The sequence below is a fragment of the Anoplophora glabripennis genome, unplaced genomic scaffold (genome assembly GCF_000390285.2).
Source record: "Anoplophora glabripennis isolate ALB-LARVAE unplaced genomic scaffold, Agla_2.0 scaffold17, whole genome shotgun sequence".
NCBI lineage: Eukaryota > Metazoa > Arthropoda > Insecta > Coleoptera > Cerambycidae > Anoplophora > Anoplophora glabripennis.
In genome coordinates, this window is record NW_019416231.1 from 2268893 (window position 1) to 2288438 (window position 19546).

General features: G+C 33.5%; 1 protein-coding gene across 1 annotated transcript in view; it reads right to left on the bottom strand.

Annotated features, from left to right (window-relative positions):
* Positions 1–19546, bottom strand: part of LOC108917899 (peripheral plasma membrane protein CASK) — a 257836-nt gene that overhangs the window by 18084 nt on the left and 220206 nt on the right. The window contains exons 11-13 of the mRNA XM_018724711.1: positions 2682–2873; positions 1087–1251; positions 808–876 (exon numbers count right to left, since the gene is read on the bottom strand). Of these exons, the coding sequence (XP_018580227.1) occupies positions 808–876; positions 1087–1251; positions 2682–2873 (426 nt within the window). The remainder of the gene's footprint in view (positions 1–807; positions 877–1086; positions 1252–2681; positions 2874–19546) is intronic.

Here is a 19546-nt window from a genome sequence, read left to right on the forward strand (position 1 = left end):
AAAAATTTTTTTTGAGCTGATTTTTTGAGGGGGCTCTTAAAACAAGATAAACTAACATTTTCTCAACAGACGAAAAAAAAATCGTTTTTTTTTTTGGGCCACCCAAATGTGTATAGTTCAACCAGTGGAAAAAACATTTGTTTGGAAAAATTCCACGCCAAATTGTCAGTTCTTTGAGTTTGCTAAATCCAAGTTCCTATAGAGATCATTGTTTGCGACGGATTTTGCCAATGCTTTAGGAAATTCAAGTATGACAATAAAGGACACAGCAGTTGGAGTAGCTCTACGCTGCGAAAAATTATTTTGCTGTTGGTTTAAAAGTAAAAAATTAAACTGCAGCAGTTAGCTGATAAGTTATTAATGACGTCTTATAGTGAATATGTACTAGAAGTTAAGTAGACAAATCTCACATTTCAAGAACCATCTTCAGCGGAATTATAAATACTCAAAGACTTTAAGAGAAAGTTATGGATGGGTGTAATTTTTGTATAGCCTTCATGGCTTGTTCACTGATCCGAGATCACACTGATCCGAGATCACACTGATCATTATTGCGTGTCGCTATATTCTTCATCTACGCTTGCATAGATAATAATTTTAGTCATTAGTACACTCTTCATTGCACATACCTTACTATGAAAGCAAAATAAGCTGCTATATGCGTAATCAACACAATACCAGATGCAGAAAAATGTGTGTGATGAACAGTAGCATTCTGCTGGTCGTAAAAAATGATCATGGAAAAATTCTTACGTATTGTGTGTGGTGAAGATGTTTCATGTAAATATGTATTTTTTATACACTTACCTCACACGGCGGCGGAGCGCTTCTGTACGAAGGTACAATTTTAAACGTGACTGAACCTCTGGCTTCCCTCTGAAAAAGAAAACAATACTTCTATTAGGTTAACTTTTTTTTTATCAAGTCTCAAACTTTCTGATGCAAGTAGGTGTTACAATTAGATAGTGGAATGTTTTTTCTTATATCAAATACATAATTGAAATTAAACTGTTAAGAAAAACTTATATTTGGAAGAGTCTTTGATGTAATTGTAGTGTAAAATAGGATTAAACTATAAATACTTACGAGAATTTTCTGTAACGCGTTTACAGATTGGTTCATGACCGGTATCCCATTGATTTCCCTAATTTCGTCACCAACGTGTAACGTGGCCTGCCGATGGATCATTCCCCCATGCATTATTCTAGCAACTATACATTTTCCATCTTCGTTCATCTTAAGCGTTATACCCTGCAAGAAAAACGACTCATTGATGAATTTATTCCCTGTATCATTGCGGTTCATAATTATCATTCCTTTGTCTTAAAAGACCACAGCAAAACGGATTCAAAGGTAGATGTAGATGGAAAATTCATGCCATATCCTTTCCTGCAACTTTTCGGTCTATTTTTGTAGACTACATTTTTTATGTGACCTCACAGAAAAAAGTCAAGCGGAGTTATATCGGGAAACCTAGCTGACCCCAGAAGGTCGTAGAGTAACGTTTTTTTTTAAATTCCTGTAATATACATTATCGAGAAATGAAAATCGAAAAAGATATTCAAGAAAATCACGATAAAAAAATGTTTACTTTTTTCAGTCATTTTTGGACACGTGAAATTAATAAAATCGTTATCTCTCTTTTTTACCATGAAAGTACAACTCTTGAGGTAAAATGAGCCCTAATTCGTTTCTCTACGATTTTCGAGATGACCTTTTTTTCGAAAAAGCGATATAACTCGAAGAATTTTTAATATTTTTTAATTTTAAAAAGGCACTTTTTTTGCTTGCCGAGGGCTACATTTACAACAAGTAACAAGTTTGAACTTAATTTGCAAGAGATACAGCAAAAACAAAAAAGTCGATTTTTGACGGTTTTTTCAATATATTTCGAAAAGTAATATAGCAATCGATATATTTAAAAATACGAATCGATAGTTTTTTTAATAGCTACAACTTTCTCATTTAACTTAATTCGATTGCAGTTCGTTTTTTTTTTATTAACGAAAAACTGTTTTTTTTTTTACTTTTATGAATGTTTTAGGTTAACTTCGTCGTTTATGCGCCATAGGAAAAAACCACTATCTTTCTTAGAATTTTTTTCTATATCACCATATACTATTCGCCTTCTATCGCCATATCCTATATTCATCAAAACTTGAATACGTTCGGTTTCATAAACGTATCATTTTTGCGAGAAAATTATTCACACTAAATTATTTTTGACATGTGTTGTCAAGTTAATCACTATTAAACAAAAGAACGGCTCGGCGTTGTTTTGGAGAAACTTTCAAAGGTAACTTGATGGACTATAAATAAAATGGACTTTATTTTTGTATAATTTACAAGAAAATGATTTTCAAAGTTCGATATCTTGAAAACGGTCTCGGAAAGTTTAGGTACATGATGTGCCATATGAATTTTGTTTAGAATTTCCAGAAAAATTGAAATATGGATATGGAATATACAGGGTGTCCCATTAAAGAAAAAGCAACCTTGTTTCGTCATGACTTTTTGACTGGTCCTGTATACTTTTCTTATAATGGATTTTACAAAAACCTAAAAATTAATTGTTTGTGTTTTATCATTTTTCAAATAACTATCTTACTTTAGGAGATAATCGACCGATTCTATGCATATCAGCGACCACTGTATAAGTAAATTGATTTTTTCTTGCTTACCATGGGTTCGTCGGTGTTCTTCTGGAACTGAACCAGCCTAACCCTCGTTACGTTTTCCATCTCGACCTCGCCATTAGGGCCGTCCAAATCGTCGCCGCCGTTGAGGTATGGGAGTAGGGGGGGTGGCGTGACCCGTACGGCATCTTCTCCGTAGACTTCGTGGGCCACCACGTCGTGAGCTTGTAAAAGAGCCTGAAACAAATGCAACAGCTGATTAATAATCACCTTAACCACCAATTTAGCAGTTAATATCTATCATTTCCCATAAATTTTCAGATATTCGAGACAAGCCTTAGTATTTTCTATTTTCTAATTTCTGTGGGGTATTTTTGTAGTTCGTCATACAATTTTATGTTTTGATGTTGGGTTGACGTACGTATCGATTTGTTATATTCACGTACGGTGTTTTTCTGTTAAGTGCTTAGAAATTTAATTAATATTTTTAACTATAGTGTATTCAAGGAATATTCCAAATAAACGTAAATGGTTAAGCCGCTTAAAATATATGTACAAATTTAAAGCTCACCCTGTATAAACAATAATAGCCCATGATCGAGGCGCTGTCACAATTTTTTTAAAGCTTCACAAATGTATTACGGAGGATATATTTTTTTGAGGAAATTATATTCTGGAAATTCTCCATTTCTCTTAGTGTTAGTGAAACAAGGGACTCCGAATTATATTTGCTTGGCGTGTTATTGATTCGATCGCGTGTCTCGATCAAGTAGATAAATGCGAAACTAATTTGGAAACAGAATGTAAATAATTCGACGAGGATTCGTTATATCCCGATAGGTTCAGCCGTATAGGGGCAGGTTGTATTTACAAATTTAAAATTGCCCGTTGGGATCCGGTTGCGCGAATCTATTCATGAAAAATTAAACAAGCTATTTCGAAGCAATTATCCGATTTTAAACAATATTTCCCAGTCTATAGTTTGACGGCAGAGACAGTCGTTTTGTTCGAAAGTAGGCCCCGCAAAAAAGTGTCCAAAAGTTAGAATTTGAATTATAAGTTCAGAGAAACATTACTGATTAAATATTTTAAGTAGAAAATATGTTTTTACACTTTAAAGTATGTTGGTAACATTCGATTTTTTTTCAGTTTTTAAATTTATGCAAAAAAAACGAAACGTTCGCAGCTTTTAGGCGATTTAATTTCAGTTTTAAAAGAATAAGGTTTCTAGCTGAAAAAATATAATTTTTATTTGACGTCTGAAAACTATATGACAGTTTAAATCTATTTGAAAAAAAAATCTTAATCAAACAAGAAAAAAACAGAACATATAAATTGTCAGATATTTGTTGGTCCTTGAAAACAATTTTTCTGTAAAATGTTTTTTTATGAAAGACCTAATTCGTTACCAGATTAACTAATCTCTGTATTATACAGTTATTCATATTCGGAATGGGTTTAATAAATGTGAATACATAGGGTTAAATCAAGAATTAATTTATTTATTTTGGGGATAATGCGATTGTAGCAATTGTTATGGGTAAATAAAAATAATATGTATATTTATTTAGTTGTTTGTTTCATTTAAATATGAACCTACTAATTATATGAAGTTGTCTATGAACAGGGAAAGCCAACTTCAATTTTTTTACACTCTTTCTAGCTATGAAAAAAATATGCTTAGACTACAACATACCTACAGGGTGTTTATTATGTACTTGTTCAAACTTTAAGGGGTGAATCTTTGACTAATTTAAAGAAATAATATAGGGATAAGTTATTTAATTTTATAATACATACATATCAGGGTGTCTCAAAAAAAATGAATATTTGTTTATCATGTTTTAAGAGCCCCCTCAAAAAATCAGCTCAAAAAAATTTTTTTTAGAGGTCGCCCAAGATTTTTAAATTTCCAAAATCGTCAAAAATGTAATATTTTAAAAATTTTTTTTCTCGTTATTTTATCATTTTCTAGGTTGAAAAAAATCTCGATTCTCAACATTTCAAATCAATATTTAATTTTCGCTAAATATTGGTCATTTTGATCACTTTACCCACTTGTAATTCTATTTAAACTAAAACTGAGTACTTTCACTCAAATGTTACTCAAATAAATTCTTCACGCAAACTCGTATTTGTTGCACTGGTACCTAAATAAGAGTAAATGTCCTCATTACTGAGCGAGTTTAAATGTATATTAATTTCGAGTAATTTGAATGGCGTCGTGAAGATGGCACCACTTACATATTGCTTCTGTAATCTCGACCACAGTTGATAAGGGCCCGTTAGATGCTCCAGAAAAGCGTGATCGCCAGGAGAACAGCTCTTAGCCGACGGCGACGGGTCTCAGCTGGCGGGTCTCAGCCAGGATAGGAAGAGGCCCCGCGAAGTGAATTAATTTCGACACTGTATATCCTAATTAATCATTTATGAGTGACTAATAGAGTGAATATTTGACTCAATCGAGTGTGGACAGAAATTGATACATTGAGTAAAATTGAGTGAAATTTGAGTGAATTTTTTTACAGTGAATGAATCTTTTTGTTTCTTTTTGTTTAATTATTTCATTACCTTTCGAACCTAGAATTCTGTCCATCTTTTTTTTATATTCATATACCGCGCATGCATTGTGAAAATAAAATCATTTCAGGATACAGCAAAACAACGAGAGCCGAGTTAAAAAGGTTAGAATAACAAAAGTGTTATTTCGAAAGTGAATACCATTCACGAAGATTTCGACTTTGTTCATTTTTTATCGGATTGCGTACGTCCCGTTTCATTTTTCCGCACTAATCGTTAAATAATCCCAAAGCAAAATATGTTTCACAGAGAGCTTCGCCAAATACTGATTTAGCGTATTGGTTCTCTTTCAAATGTCTGTAAATATCTATACGTAATATTTCAGCGAATATTTGCATTTTATATTTATTGTACAAATGAGAATCGATGGGTTCATGTAGATTTCGAATAGTATTGTCGTTTACAAACCCAACTGAAGCTGATCCGGTTTTCAACGTGCGTGTTGGTATGGACAGGAACATCCCCAAAGGTAGATTTAAAAATTAATTCAGTTTTGTTTATCGCGAGTTATTCAGTATATTTTAATTATACTCGACAGTATATGTTTATATCACATCAGTCACATCATACAAACAACCTACACACGATGTATAGTTTTTGAACAACATATTTTAATTATGTATGTCCACAAACAATTTTATTATATTGATGGTAAATTTCGTTTTGTTGTAATAATATTAGTAAACAAAATATCCCTCTTATTTCTCCCTTTCGCAATTGTAATATGCATCATTAATAGAGGATGCCTATAATAAATTAAAATTTTCTGAATCACACCAAATTCCGTATTGCTGCACTGCACTGCTAGTCAATTTGTCAACCACTTATCAACAACTGAGATTTATTGCCCAGTCGCCCAATGCGGCTGTGTTATACGCCGTTTGCCCGCCCGCGCATTCTTCAACTTAACGTATACATTTCTACCACTGTAGAATACGAAAATATCATAGTTGTTACCATAAAGCAGTCGCGGACTATTTTATTTAGAATATGCCACTGATACCCTGTAAATTTTAGGAAAAGCCCTCAGATTTTGGACAATGTTTACATAAATACATGTGCCCAATTTCAAACTATTTCACTTACTGGTTTTTAAATTATTTAAAAAAATTTAACACCCTGTATCTTTTTAACGAAACGTCCTAGATAAAAACTTTTTAGGAAAGACTTCACCAAAGAATACGAAGTTTCATTTTTGGTCGCCATTTGCGAATCACCCTGTATACACACCAGTAATTGAAAAATTTAAAAGTTCATTTCCTTAATTTACCACTCGGGAAAAGCAATTATTCTTAGCCATAACAAATGCCGTGAGATTAGTTTTTTTTTTTAATACCAGTCAGATGGGAATTTATCCTAACGAGAAAATAGAAAGGGTACACTTTTAACGGCGACCGATCTAAAAGCGAGGGGATGACTATTAAGGAACATCAGTCTCGACGAGAAGAACGATAATGTTGAAGAGTAATTATTAATTCAACGACAGCAAAAAAGGTTCTTTGTTAAAAATTTACGGCTCGCCAGTCGGTGTTTTAGTTCCACCGTAATCAGTCAAATCGAAACGAGAGTTTTTTGTATCCAAATTAAAAGTTTGCGAAGGAAGACGCTTTAAGATTGAGTTATGGAGTTCGTTCTGTTGCATTAATCATCTCGTTTCGAAGGAAATAAGGAGTGGGAAGGAGAAAGACACTGGAATTTGCCTGCTGGAGTGTTTGGTCTTCAATTAGTTTGTAATAGTTTGTTTTCAACAGAAATATGCACAGATTTATTTTGCTTTTTAAGAATTGAATTAATTTCCTTAAAATCTAGTAGTATTTTGTTTGTCTATATTCCACATTGCGAAGAACAGAAAACTGACCTATTTTTATTCCAATAAAACATTTTATCTGGTCCCACTATAGCAAATAGACTACTCGTATTAATACATTGTTTTTAAGGATCTAAGAGGATTTTACCGTAAAAGTGGAAGTTGCTATGGACAACGGGAGGTTTCGAGTTATAAATGCATATTTTATAAACAAGTAAATAGAAGTATTTGATGGACATTACATTTTATTAATTATTATGAATGAATATTTATAGGAATTGTACAGTTATTACGTTATTTGAATAATTATTACCCTCGCGTTTATTAATTATCACATTTCTCTCAAAATGACTTGACGGCTCCATTTCAGTCACTCAATATTATCTGACTGATCCATTAAAGCATCATGATGCGACGTACTACTAGAACCTGGAGTTGAAGTCATTGTAAAGAATCCTGTTGACTATTTCATTTTTGTTACTTAACTTAACTGTCAGCAACATAACTTTCTGCAATTGTGGCTGATTTCCACCCATACCATGTCTCTTGATTGCTAATACATCAACTCCTGTATTAGCCAGTAACGTGGCCGATGTCCTTCGGAATGAATAGCCTGTATATGTTTCAGCTTGGGGTATTTTGATATATCCACGTTCTCATCTATGAAAATAGTTGACTTAATCACTCCACAAACTCGACGGCGACTTTAAAGTTCTTGACTTCTCCATGAAATATGCTAGCAGAATTTTCCCCCTCTCATAAAACTGCATATTTTTATATCACATTCCTGTAAGTATAGCACAGTCATATACTTTTACACGTGCTTTCGGAGATTTTTAATAATACCAACAAAGTGTTTTATTTTATTCCCTATCTTTAGTAGTATTCACTATCATCTAAAGTAAAACTTTAAGACCTAGGTACTTAAAAGTACAATCAAAAGGATCTGTTATAAAGACTAACATAAAACTCTTTATAGTTTAGCGACTACACAGATTAAATTCAATTTCTCCAGTGAAATGAGTTGATTCTAACTTCCTGTACATAAATTATCTTATTTTTATTTATCTGCTAACGTTCGAAAAATAAATCTGTGACAATAAAACTTGGGGAGGCTGCTACAGAAAGACTAAAGGCTTAGTAAAAATCTCCGAAGCAAAATTACGTCTTCAGGCTCCCTCCGCGTTCAGAAACGATATTGGCCGGAGGCGACGGATTTTCTAAATAACTGCGAGAAAAATTGCGTCGCCCCGTTACAGCATCTCCGATATAAACGGAATTGTAGAAAGAACAGTCCTTTTATTACGCTTTTAGAACGGACTTAAATTTAACGAGAATAACGCGGCGCTTCGAAGAGACGCGGGGCGTCTTTCTAATTAGTAAAGAGGACAGGAAAACTGTGAGTAATTGTTTGGAAAGTTAATAACCGTAAGGGTTTGGGACCACTGATATTGAATTTGGAATTCCGATGCGAGTTATCAACGAGAGAAAAATGTCTGAATAAGCTTCGCTTGAATAACAATCCTGGATTCGAAACCGTGTGTTTCTTCTATAAATGTCTTTCTCTGTATTAAAAATAAACGGCAGCGTAAAATCTAACGGCAGGCGAAATTTGAAACGCCTAAGCTCGACCCTTCTTGTAATTTAAACTTATACGGTCATGTCCGGAACTTCCCCAGTATATTAAGCTATATAAAGTGTCGTCTTAAGCGACCCTCGAAAGGACCATCTATACTCTGCGGATACTTTCGGTTGTGGAGACAGACCCAATTTTCCGTCTCAGTACGCAGACCTGCCATCTTTTTGGCGACGAGGGATGTTGTAACAAGGTTATATCCCTTGCGGACGCAGCCAGACGGGGTCGTACCCGAGTTATAAAGTTTTTGTGTGAATATGAAGTACCTTGTCTTTAAATGATGAAGGGATACTTCGGAATTTGAAAATTACGGCCCCTTCTTTGTGGAGAGTAATTTCTACGAGCATAACATTTTTCGGAACGATATCTGCCAAGGGTTTTAGAAAATCTAAGCGAGATAGGAACAATGTCACTTCACTGTACCAGTTATACAACTAGTAAGGCATGAATTAACCATAATTGTAGAGTATTTTTTACAAAATCTTCGACAAAATCCGCATAACGATATTATTATATAATACATATTTCGGGAATAAAATACATTTAGTTTAAGGAATGTATATAGGAAGCACATATAAAAAATAAAACGGCAAAGGGCAGATATATTAAACTAATAAAATGTTTCCTCAATTTTTTCCTTGATAAAATTGCTTGAGTTACATGTGCAGGGCTTGCATTAAAAATCGTTTTTATTTGGCTTTCAGATATAACGAGATAACTGTGATTTATAATCAAAGAAGAATTTCAGTTCAAGAGAAAATAAATAGTTTCGGTCCCACGTATTTTATTCTTCATTCTTCAAGAGGAAATATTTAATTTTTACAAAAAGAATTAAGAACGGCATAGAAATATAGGTCAAAAGTACCTAAATGCATACAATGTTTTCTTAGGGTTTTAGGGATGTAATAAAGACTTGTTGGTCTGCATCAGTTTCCATCTTTATTTCTTATCCTGATATTAATCTACTAACGAAGTCCTTAAATCGATATATAGGGTGTTTTCAGAAAAATTGCATCAAACAATCTGAAACAGCGTCCAAAAATGCTCAAAAATTTACATTGGTATACAAAAAGTAGAAAATTTTCATGCACTTTAACTTCATAAATTCCAAAAATTGATGTTACAATCTATTCTTTTCTAGAGTGTACAATTTTTTTCATTACCTCCCAAGTTTAACTTTTTCGTATTAACATGCGCAGAAAACTTTTCGCTTGAATTGACATTTCCACTGAAAACTTAAGCATATCTTGTTTCAGTTTTGGCACTGACACACTTTGCAGTTGATAAAAATTTATTCATTAACAAAAGTAAGGAGCATTCAAATAAAAACGTGGTCGAAGTTGGCTCTGACACATTGGACGTAGGGCGTAGCTTATAGCAACCAACTTAACCTCATTTCTCAACGAGCTGTATAGCAGCGCTGTCAGTTTCAATAACAAAGCGGCGATATAGCGCTTTGACAGATGACGTTTAAGTTCATTTGCTATACGCTACGCCCTACGTCCAAATTTTCAGAACCAACTTGACCACGTTTTTATTTGAACGCTCGTTAGTAAAGACATTATTACATGAAATGAAGGAATAAGAACCTCCATTAGAGCCCCGATAGAAACTCTAGGATTTTTCCAATTTACTTTACTTCATTTAACTACCAGTTCCTCTCGTTTCCTCGCCCATAAGGGCACTCATATACAGGCGATAAGCAAATGGGGTTAATTAACTGAAAATAGCGTTTCGTTAGCAGTTTTCCTCGTCTGCACTTCCCTACACTTGCCTCTGGCGAAGTATAAAAGTTTCAGGCGAATAGATGCGCTGATTACTTAATTATGGTGTATGTTTTACAAATTCTGGTTCACACCCCACGTAAGGAATATTCCGTGACATTCTTATGTAAAAAATATGTAAAAGGGACTTAGGGACTTTAATTAAATATACAAGGGTGGTTCGAGAAGTTTTCGATCAATTTATTGGATGGTTTTTATGTATGTATATTACGTTTTGGAATGTTTCAATTCTTATTTGTTTTGTTTTATAAATATTGTATTTTATCAATTGAATTTTTTGTATTTATAAACTTTATTTTTGTAACTATTAAAGGAATCACTGAAACAGGTCAATTAGTAAATAGAAATTGCGACTTTTCTGCAATATTTTCTATTTTTTTTTAGCCATGTTTGACAGACCTATAACATTACCGACATTTTTTTTTAATAAGACGCCCTATATTTTATTGTATAAATAGATAGCCCTTCTAAAGACTAACTCAGCGATATAACCTACTTTTTTTCATAGTTGTTAAAAATATGTAAAAAATTGTCTTTTGTGTCGTACTAACGACTGTTTCAAACAAACATAGTCTCTTATGTACTTTAAAAAACGCACCTACTCTTTATTAATATTTTTCTTCTTACTTTAAGCTTTAAAAAAACACGTCTATAAACGCATAAAATTCACTAAATTTTCAAGTATCTAGATGCTTTATTTGAGGCTGTGCAACATTCTGAACATTCGAAAATTTTTTTCAAAAAATTATTTTGCGAAAATTACCGAACCAATTTTAATGAAATTTGGTGTGTTGTTTTATTATACTCTAAAGTTTTTTTACCAAAAGTAGGATGCCCTCGGAGCAATTAAAATATTTTAAAAAAATTATCCAAAAAACTTGATTATTTTGCCTTTTTTTCATAATTATTGCTATTTTGTAATTTAAATATTTTTAACATGCAGTATATTGTGCAAAATTCAATTCTAAAACATTTTTCCTCTTCAATATTCTTCCAAAATGCATAGGCTTCAAGATATAAGTAGAAAACTAAATTATTATTTATTATGTGAGTTGTATTGAAGGTATTCCAACAAAAATTAGCTTGCCCCCTCTTACATCCAAGAAGTGGCATATTTAGACAGATCCGGCCTGGTCTAATAGGTAACATTTATACCTACATAGATATAAATTTAGGGATGAATATATAAAATATGATGACAACATAATTTTTAATCAAATGAAGCCTTTGAGAAAAATACAGAGTTAAGCGAGAAGGGATAGCGAGAAAGACAGGAGGGAATATTAAAGCTATAAATAAGAAACTAATGAAAGGACAGCTAAGATGGTTTGGAAATGTCTTCCCCATTCTGAAGGGGAGTTTCCTGAAAAGGTTTATTATAAAAGAAAGTACAAAGGAAGATCAAAAAGGACCTAAACGAACATAATGTGATGGGGATCTAAGACAGTGGACAGTGGAATGAACTAGAAAAAATCGAATAAACTTTGGTAAAATATGTTAAAATAAAGAACTTATATTTTAATTTGACTTGAAACTGTAAAATTTTATAGAATTAGTTGGGGAGGTGCTCTACCAACTAACCGGAGCATCCGTCACTTCTTCAACGTTTTAAACGTATTTATTTTACATTTGCTATTTCGAACGTTAAAAACGGCTATGGAATTAACAGGATAAATCACTGCATGGTTTGAATAATGAAATCGACCTAATTCGGCCTGCCAGCAGCTGCCACTTTGGTCTCCATCGCGCGCGGGGTAAAAATTAATTTGCGTTACAAACGCTGCGTCAAAATTTCCGAATTAATTTCGATACATTTAACATGTATTTCTGAAAAACCGCGAAGAAAAAAATACGTTATTATGCCATTGAATAAAATATAAAATAGTGTACATATATGGAAATTTAAATTCCACCAATATTACAGCGATCAAAAACTGATAAACTCATTTAATTTATAAATAGGGCGAGAACTGAGCCGCGCGACATAGGCGTATTATTTATTAAAAAGCAACAAATTAAATTGTCTACAATACACCACCATAAATACCAAAAGATAAGAAATAATTACGTAACATCTTCATGATAACAAAGGCAACAGTATACTTATGTGACGAGAACGTGAAAAGCATTCTGAAGCAGCGGCTCACACATGTCTCGGTTGACTCGCTTGGCACGCCATTGAATTGCAGCTCTCTCTGACAGACTTGTTTATAAACCTTAAAATTTATTAACGCGCTGAGTTTTTTTTCGTTTTTTTGTGCATTGCTCTAATCCTCTAGCCCTATTTTATATCTTTTCTACACTATGGTATTTGTATGGATCTATTTGTACATCTCATAATTTTTTTCTGGATAAATTGCGAATCGCCTTGTATATTTTATCCTTAATTTCTAGACGCTGAAAATCATTTATGACAAGCAACTCCATATTTCCATCAAAAAGTCTTCCTTTGATGGTTTTTCTGTTCAGTAACATAGAAATCGCATTTAGTTAGATTGAATTTATAAATGAAAATTGACATCTTGATTTTTATAACCTTAAATTATTTCGCTCAGCGCTTTAACCAAGTTTTACGCTACCTTCTTAAATATTTCGTCTGTTTTTGGCTTGTTTGCTAACATTGTTAAAATAAAATAAAAATGGCTCGGTATCAGTTAAACATTAAGTTCACGATAATTTCTGATATTGGAAGTTGTCATACTATTCACATATTTTGACAATCTGACCTCGTTTTTCGTAACAAATACTTCTGAATTTTTCAGCCCAGTCTATGTTTAAATCTTGTGATATTCCCAGGTTTTTTAAATTTCTCTTTATCTGCTTGCTTGTACATTTCCCTCAACTTCAAACAAGCTGCGCGATAAGTTCTCTTACGAGTACGAGTTGATTGCATGTCTTTCCTCTGCCAACTTTTCAATATCCTATTTGTATAAGGGGATATTGAAGAATCGACGGATAGCATATTCATTCTATCACTGACGGTAAATATCTATGTAATTGGTGCATAACCCAGCAGAAGAGGATAGAGAAAATTGATCCCAGCTTCCGATATTCAGAAAAATAACTGCGAAATGCAAGCTTATACAAGGTACTGACAATGAGTGTACAGAACAAGAAGAAAATAGCTGTAACATGACCAAAGAATTTCAAAATTGAAGTAATTGATTCGAATAAATGCCAAATAATGTTAGACCCAAGACAGTTTCCTGAGGAACACCGCATTTTATAGTGTTGTACTCATTATATGTGTCATTTTTATACAAGTTTAGAACTTTCTCTCAATTTAGCTGACTCTGGTACATTTAAAAGGTGAGATGTGTCGAAAATATAAAATGCAGTATTTTTCCATCAATAACTTTAGCGACATCAGATGCCAATTTCAGATAAGAGCAGATATTTATCTAAGTTTAGTGTATATTTATCCCCTAACTTTTAAAATTCAAAATATGTCAAAGGGCTAGTTGCTAAATTAGCAATGTTTTTGTTTTTTAAAGTACTATTCATCTCTAATACATATCTCCGTTTTATCTGTGTTTAATAAAAAACCATATCTCTCGTAAAGTATGATCGTTTATAGTCACTCTAAAAGTTTCCTGTAGGAACAAGAGGTGTATTGTTCAATTGAGGCAGGTACAAATTGCGTTTGATATTATTTAAAGAACTAAACAGGATCTTCCTTACGCAAACTTTGAAAAGGGTATAGATAATAAGGCTTCCAAGATACAAAGGTTAATGCAGGAAGCGTTTTCAGAAGAAATAACAAGAGATAATGGTACTTAGAGATGATTTTTTTTAATTGGGGGACTTTATTTCGTTCGTAGTTTATTTGACACTTTGTATCGAGCATTTTTTTTGCTTTATTTATTAGATAACTTACTATAACTTGCTATTAGAAAAAATAAAAGTAATCAGTTCTATGTTTAACATAAGAATTATTTTCAAATCTCTGACATAATACAATTCAATCTGTAAACTCTTACAGCAAAATTGATTTTTTTTCTTAAATTGGTAATGACAAGGTAATCTTTGCACAATACTCAATATCTTCACCACTGGTTTACGTATTTGTAAGTCAAATACAGGAACTATAAGAAAAAAAATTAGGCACAATGTATCATGAAATAACAATCAAGACACCACTTAGCGAAGTCATCAGTTATCTTTATTATGCTTGCAATTGTCGTATCCACAATAAGCGCAATTATTTAAATGATAACATCTAGCGACATTAAGGCTGATTCTACAGAGAATTTCGACTGAACAACACAGATATTGCTAAACAAATCCGTTTTCCGGATGAACAAATAGAAGATTATAATGACGCCCTCAGTGGCTTCTAAATTATTCATTCTCTGGTGTTGGCTGTTGTGCTAACAGGCCATTTTCCATGATTGTACACGAAAACATACCGTTCTAATTTCAGTGGAGCAGGTTTCACTGTATTCGATTTTATTCGTCTGCCATCGAAATCTGTATCCGAAATTCCAGCTGTGCGAGAAATTGAATGTCGATATTAAAAAATAATGGGTTTGCGTAAATGGAGCCTGTTTGGGAGTAAAAAAATACGATAAAGGGGAAAGGATGAATTGGCACAAAGTGAGATGTAGTTTCATGGTTTTACATATTTTCATATAAATCGATTTATTATTCCGGTTTGTCTTTTACGCGATGAGCAGCAAAGGGAACTATATACATTTTACATAGTATTGTAGAGGAAAAATAATCTAATACTTGACTTTTTGTGAATTCGAAACTAGTAACACAATACTTTTGTTATGTTAAAAAGATAGCTCCCATATTTCAAGGAAGTTAAACTAAATAATAATAATACCAAGCATCGGAAATAGAGCTAATCTAAGACGAAGAGAAAAATACGTTTCTCTGAAAGACGCGGAATATTATCTTGTCTCTAAACTTTTATTAACATCCATCCAGTTGGAAATTCCAATGGAATTCCAGTACATTCGTATTCCAGGGAATGCAGACGTCTGCGGAAATCCAAAAAGATGTTTGGGATTTCACACGCTAATAGAATAATAAGCACCTCGTATATTTCTCCGTGGTCGGATGTCACGTCATTTTACCTACAAACAGTAAGACATCGGGTACACAGATCGAGCCCAGAATTTCTCGAACGTCTCTAAATAAGCCTCGGAGGGCTTTATCTGGGACATATTTACGTCTTTGGTGTATGGTTAGGTAGACGGCGTAGGTCCCCAAAGTTCCGCTCAAAAGGGAATCCAGTTTATAAAAAGTCGATTCAGATATACGATGACTTTTATTCCCCTAAAATAAACCGAGGTGCTGCAAAGTTTTCTTGTGGAAATAAAAGTTGTTTGTAACCTGGAGCGTCCAAATTGCCAACTATAAAACTATATTAAACCTGACTGCCCTGTTACAGTAATATAAAACCGAGAAAAATGAGTCCCTTCGAGTCAGTTTTTTATGTTTGATGAATTATATTGTTTTTGGCGAGATTACCGAATAATATTTACTTGTCCCAAAGGTTTGCCGTTTGTATAGTTTTGGCATGTGGTGACGTGCTTTCGAATGCATCGATATGCACCATCCACACACTGCGACATTGTCTACGTTAAACAAATACATGTACTCTGGTAAATCTACACATATTCAACCATTCGGTCGTCTACGTCTATGTCATACTGATTTTGTTTATGTTTGGCAAATATTTGGCAAATTATCATTTATCACATCTGAAATAAGTCAAATATAGGTGAAAATAAATTAATGAAATACTTAAACAGGCTTAAAAATGACAGATTTAATTAAATATGATTAAAAACTTAGCAGTTTTTCGCTTCGCGAAGACCGTACTGTTCCAGGAAGTTGTATTCTGACTCGAGCCAAATTTTCTATGTTCGTCGGACTTCTAAACAACAAATAAAAGAACGACGCCGACGTCGTGTTTCTCTAAGTTTATGAATAGCAGAGACGCGGCTGTTTGTAAAAGTATACTGGAAGTTAAAAACTTATCGGCAGCAGATGTCGATGCGGATCCTCAGCCACCAGACAACTATTATCCGCAAAATCCCATTTTCCTCTTAAAGAATTTCTGAAGAGATGTTTTATTAAACATAAGATAAAAGTTTTATTATAATATCAAGTAAAAACATTACCAATTTATATAGCGACAAATTAATTCAAACAATATCTATAAATTAATACAGATTTACTACTACAAGATGAAATTTGTTAACATTTATTTTTTTTTAATTAAGTACACTTTAACTTTAAGTGTAACTGGTTGTCTCCGGCTTTTCCATAATAATTTTTTTACAGTTCTTGAAAACAGTCAGTCCTTACCGGTGTTCTCTGTCACCAGTTTAATATTCAAGACTGGATGGTTGTTTTGGTTCAATTTTAATCAACAACTAAATGCGTGAATATGACGCCGCAGGTAATTGCACCTAGAAACATAATTAGTGAACCACTAAGGCGTATAATGAGTTTTCCCTGTACCGTCTTTGTCATCGGTATCTAATAAGTAACTCACTTGCAGTCTGATCAACCACGTGATTTGTCTTAAATTTGGCTGTTTCCAGAAACTTGCGTGAAATAATTACTTCAGTTATAGGTTGGTTTAAATTAAATGTTAGAATTTAGTTTCTGCCAGTGGCGGCTCGTGACATTGTGAATAGGTGAGCTTTTTTACTAGGTGGGCAAGAAAGATAAAAAAAAACGCCGCAAGGGAAATTTTTTAAGTTTTCAAGTTCAAACGACTAAATGTTTTAATTATTTTCTACTTGCTTATCCGCTTTGGCTTTGTGCCATCTTTTCTTATATCAGGATGGTGCAAAAGTTAAATTTTATTTTAGTGAAACATGGAATACGATAACTTTAAAAATCCAAATAATGTCCAGCGTGTTGGGTGGTTTGTTGTTATTATCCAGCAAGTTTTTCACATGTTAAACTTTGAATTTATTTATCTATACCAAAGTCTACCATGCAAGAAAAGGAAAAAAAAACGTTTGCATCACCTTAATATGAATATGAAGTAAATGTTCTTCGATACCAAAAATCTAAAAGATATAACCTAGATTCCTGGTATCAAAGAACATTGAGTTTATTTGGTAGGATTTTTTAGGGTAAAATTTTCCGAATTTATTATTTCGATAATATCAGCAATATTTGGAATTAGATCAAATTAAAACATTGTAAAACAAAGCCGTACATTTCGTTGGTCGATAACTTTCATTGTCGACGTAAAAAATTGGCGATCTTTTATGTATTTACACTGAATCAGAAACAAGCACTCACGACGCTGTCGCCGACAAATGTCGCTTTGGTGGAATTCCTCCTTTATACTTCACTTTAAACACTTAAACTTATAACTCCAATTACACTCAGTTTGCTAAATAATACCGAGCCTAGGGCTCCCGAGCGAGGGTACGATTCAAAATAATAACGCCGTAATACGAAACTGAGGGGAATTATACCGAGCGCAAATCGGTAAACGCTGGCTAATGAATATAATGCGTACTAATAGTTTTGGCGGTGGCAGAGTCGCCGGGATGTAGGTCGAAGACGCCGTTAATTACGTACGGATAGGGATTATCTCCAGGTCTGCAGTCGCAGCTAACTTGGCGTAGTTTGCCGTGAATCATTGGCTTACAATATATTAAAGGAAATGAAGTTTATTTAAAACTAAATGGAGAGGTTAGCAGCCTTGGAGCCGCTAAGTTTTATTAAGTTTCGCGATTATCGTACTGGGCGATCTTTGAGGACGTCCGGATAAAAAACGGGGTGAATTTTTAGATCAGGAAGTTCAGATTTCGAGACACAGGGTGGCGGTGTTGGATATTGTATTGGCGCATTTAATTTTTAATTATACAGTACATGCCTAAAGTGTGGAATAAATTCAGTAAAAACGAAACAACTTTTTTTTTGGGAAAAATCCTCGAACAGGTCGATTTTTAATTTAAAAAATACATATTTTAGCATAAAAGGCGATTTTCAACCGTCATTTGTTTTCGAGTAATGACGTCATCGACATTTTTTTTAAATAGCAACCCCCTATTTTTTTTTCTTGATTCTGACAGATCGTTTCATTATCAATCCGACAATATTAAAATGTTGCCATCTTACATAGGAAAGTTTTCGAGTAAATGACGATTGAATGTTAGAAAACGTAAATTTTATTCATTAAAAAAATAACAATTCCTATGTCAAGCAAATACAATTCATTAAGTTTTCTACCTAAATTAATGTTCGAATTCACCGACTTCTTGACAATACGCAAGTGTGTAGAAATTCTTCTTGCACATTATGAATTATTTCTCGGGTAACTCTTTCATCTATAATAAAATTTTGGAGTTCTTCTAAATTATGTGGTCTATTAACGTACACTTTGGACTTTAAGTAGCCCCATAAGAAATAGTCCAGGGGTGTAAGATTTGGGGATCTCGCGGGCCATTCTATAGGTCCTCGTCTTCCGATCCACCTCCTAGGAAAACAATTGTCCAGAAAATCTGGAACAGGGCGCGCATAGTGCAGAGGTGCACCGTCTTGCTGAAACCATATGGTATCATCAGGAATATCAGGGTCATTATCATTAGGAAAAATTACTGCAAGCGCTGGAACAAGGTCATTTTGTAAGAACTCTAAATATCTTTCTCCTGTAAGGGTTCCTTCAAATAAGAAAGGCCCTACTATTCTGTTGTCAACTATTCCAGCTCACACATTTAATTTCTGTGGGTGTTGGGTATGTGTCTCTGCCATCCAATGAGGATTTTCCCGACTCCAATACCTACAAATTTGACGGTTCACTGTACCATTGAGACAAAACGTGGCGTCGTCTGAAAGAAGTATTTGCCGGTGTAAATCTCTATTTACTTGACATAAATCCATCATAATTTCACAAAAGTGTAAGCGGCGGTTGGGATCGTCTTCATTGAGTTCCTGCACAAGTTGAATTCTGTAGGGATGATATTTTTCCTTCCTCGGGATACGTAGCACTGTGGTCTGACTAATTTCATTGTTTAATTCAACCAGTCGTGAAGTATTATGAGGATTATCTACCATACTTATCAAAATGTCCTGTTTGTGATCTTCACTAACGCTTGGACGTCCAGATTTTGGAATA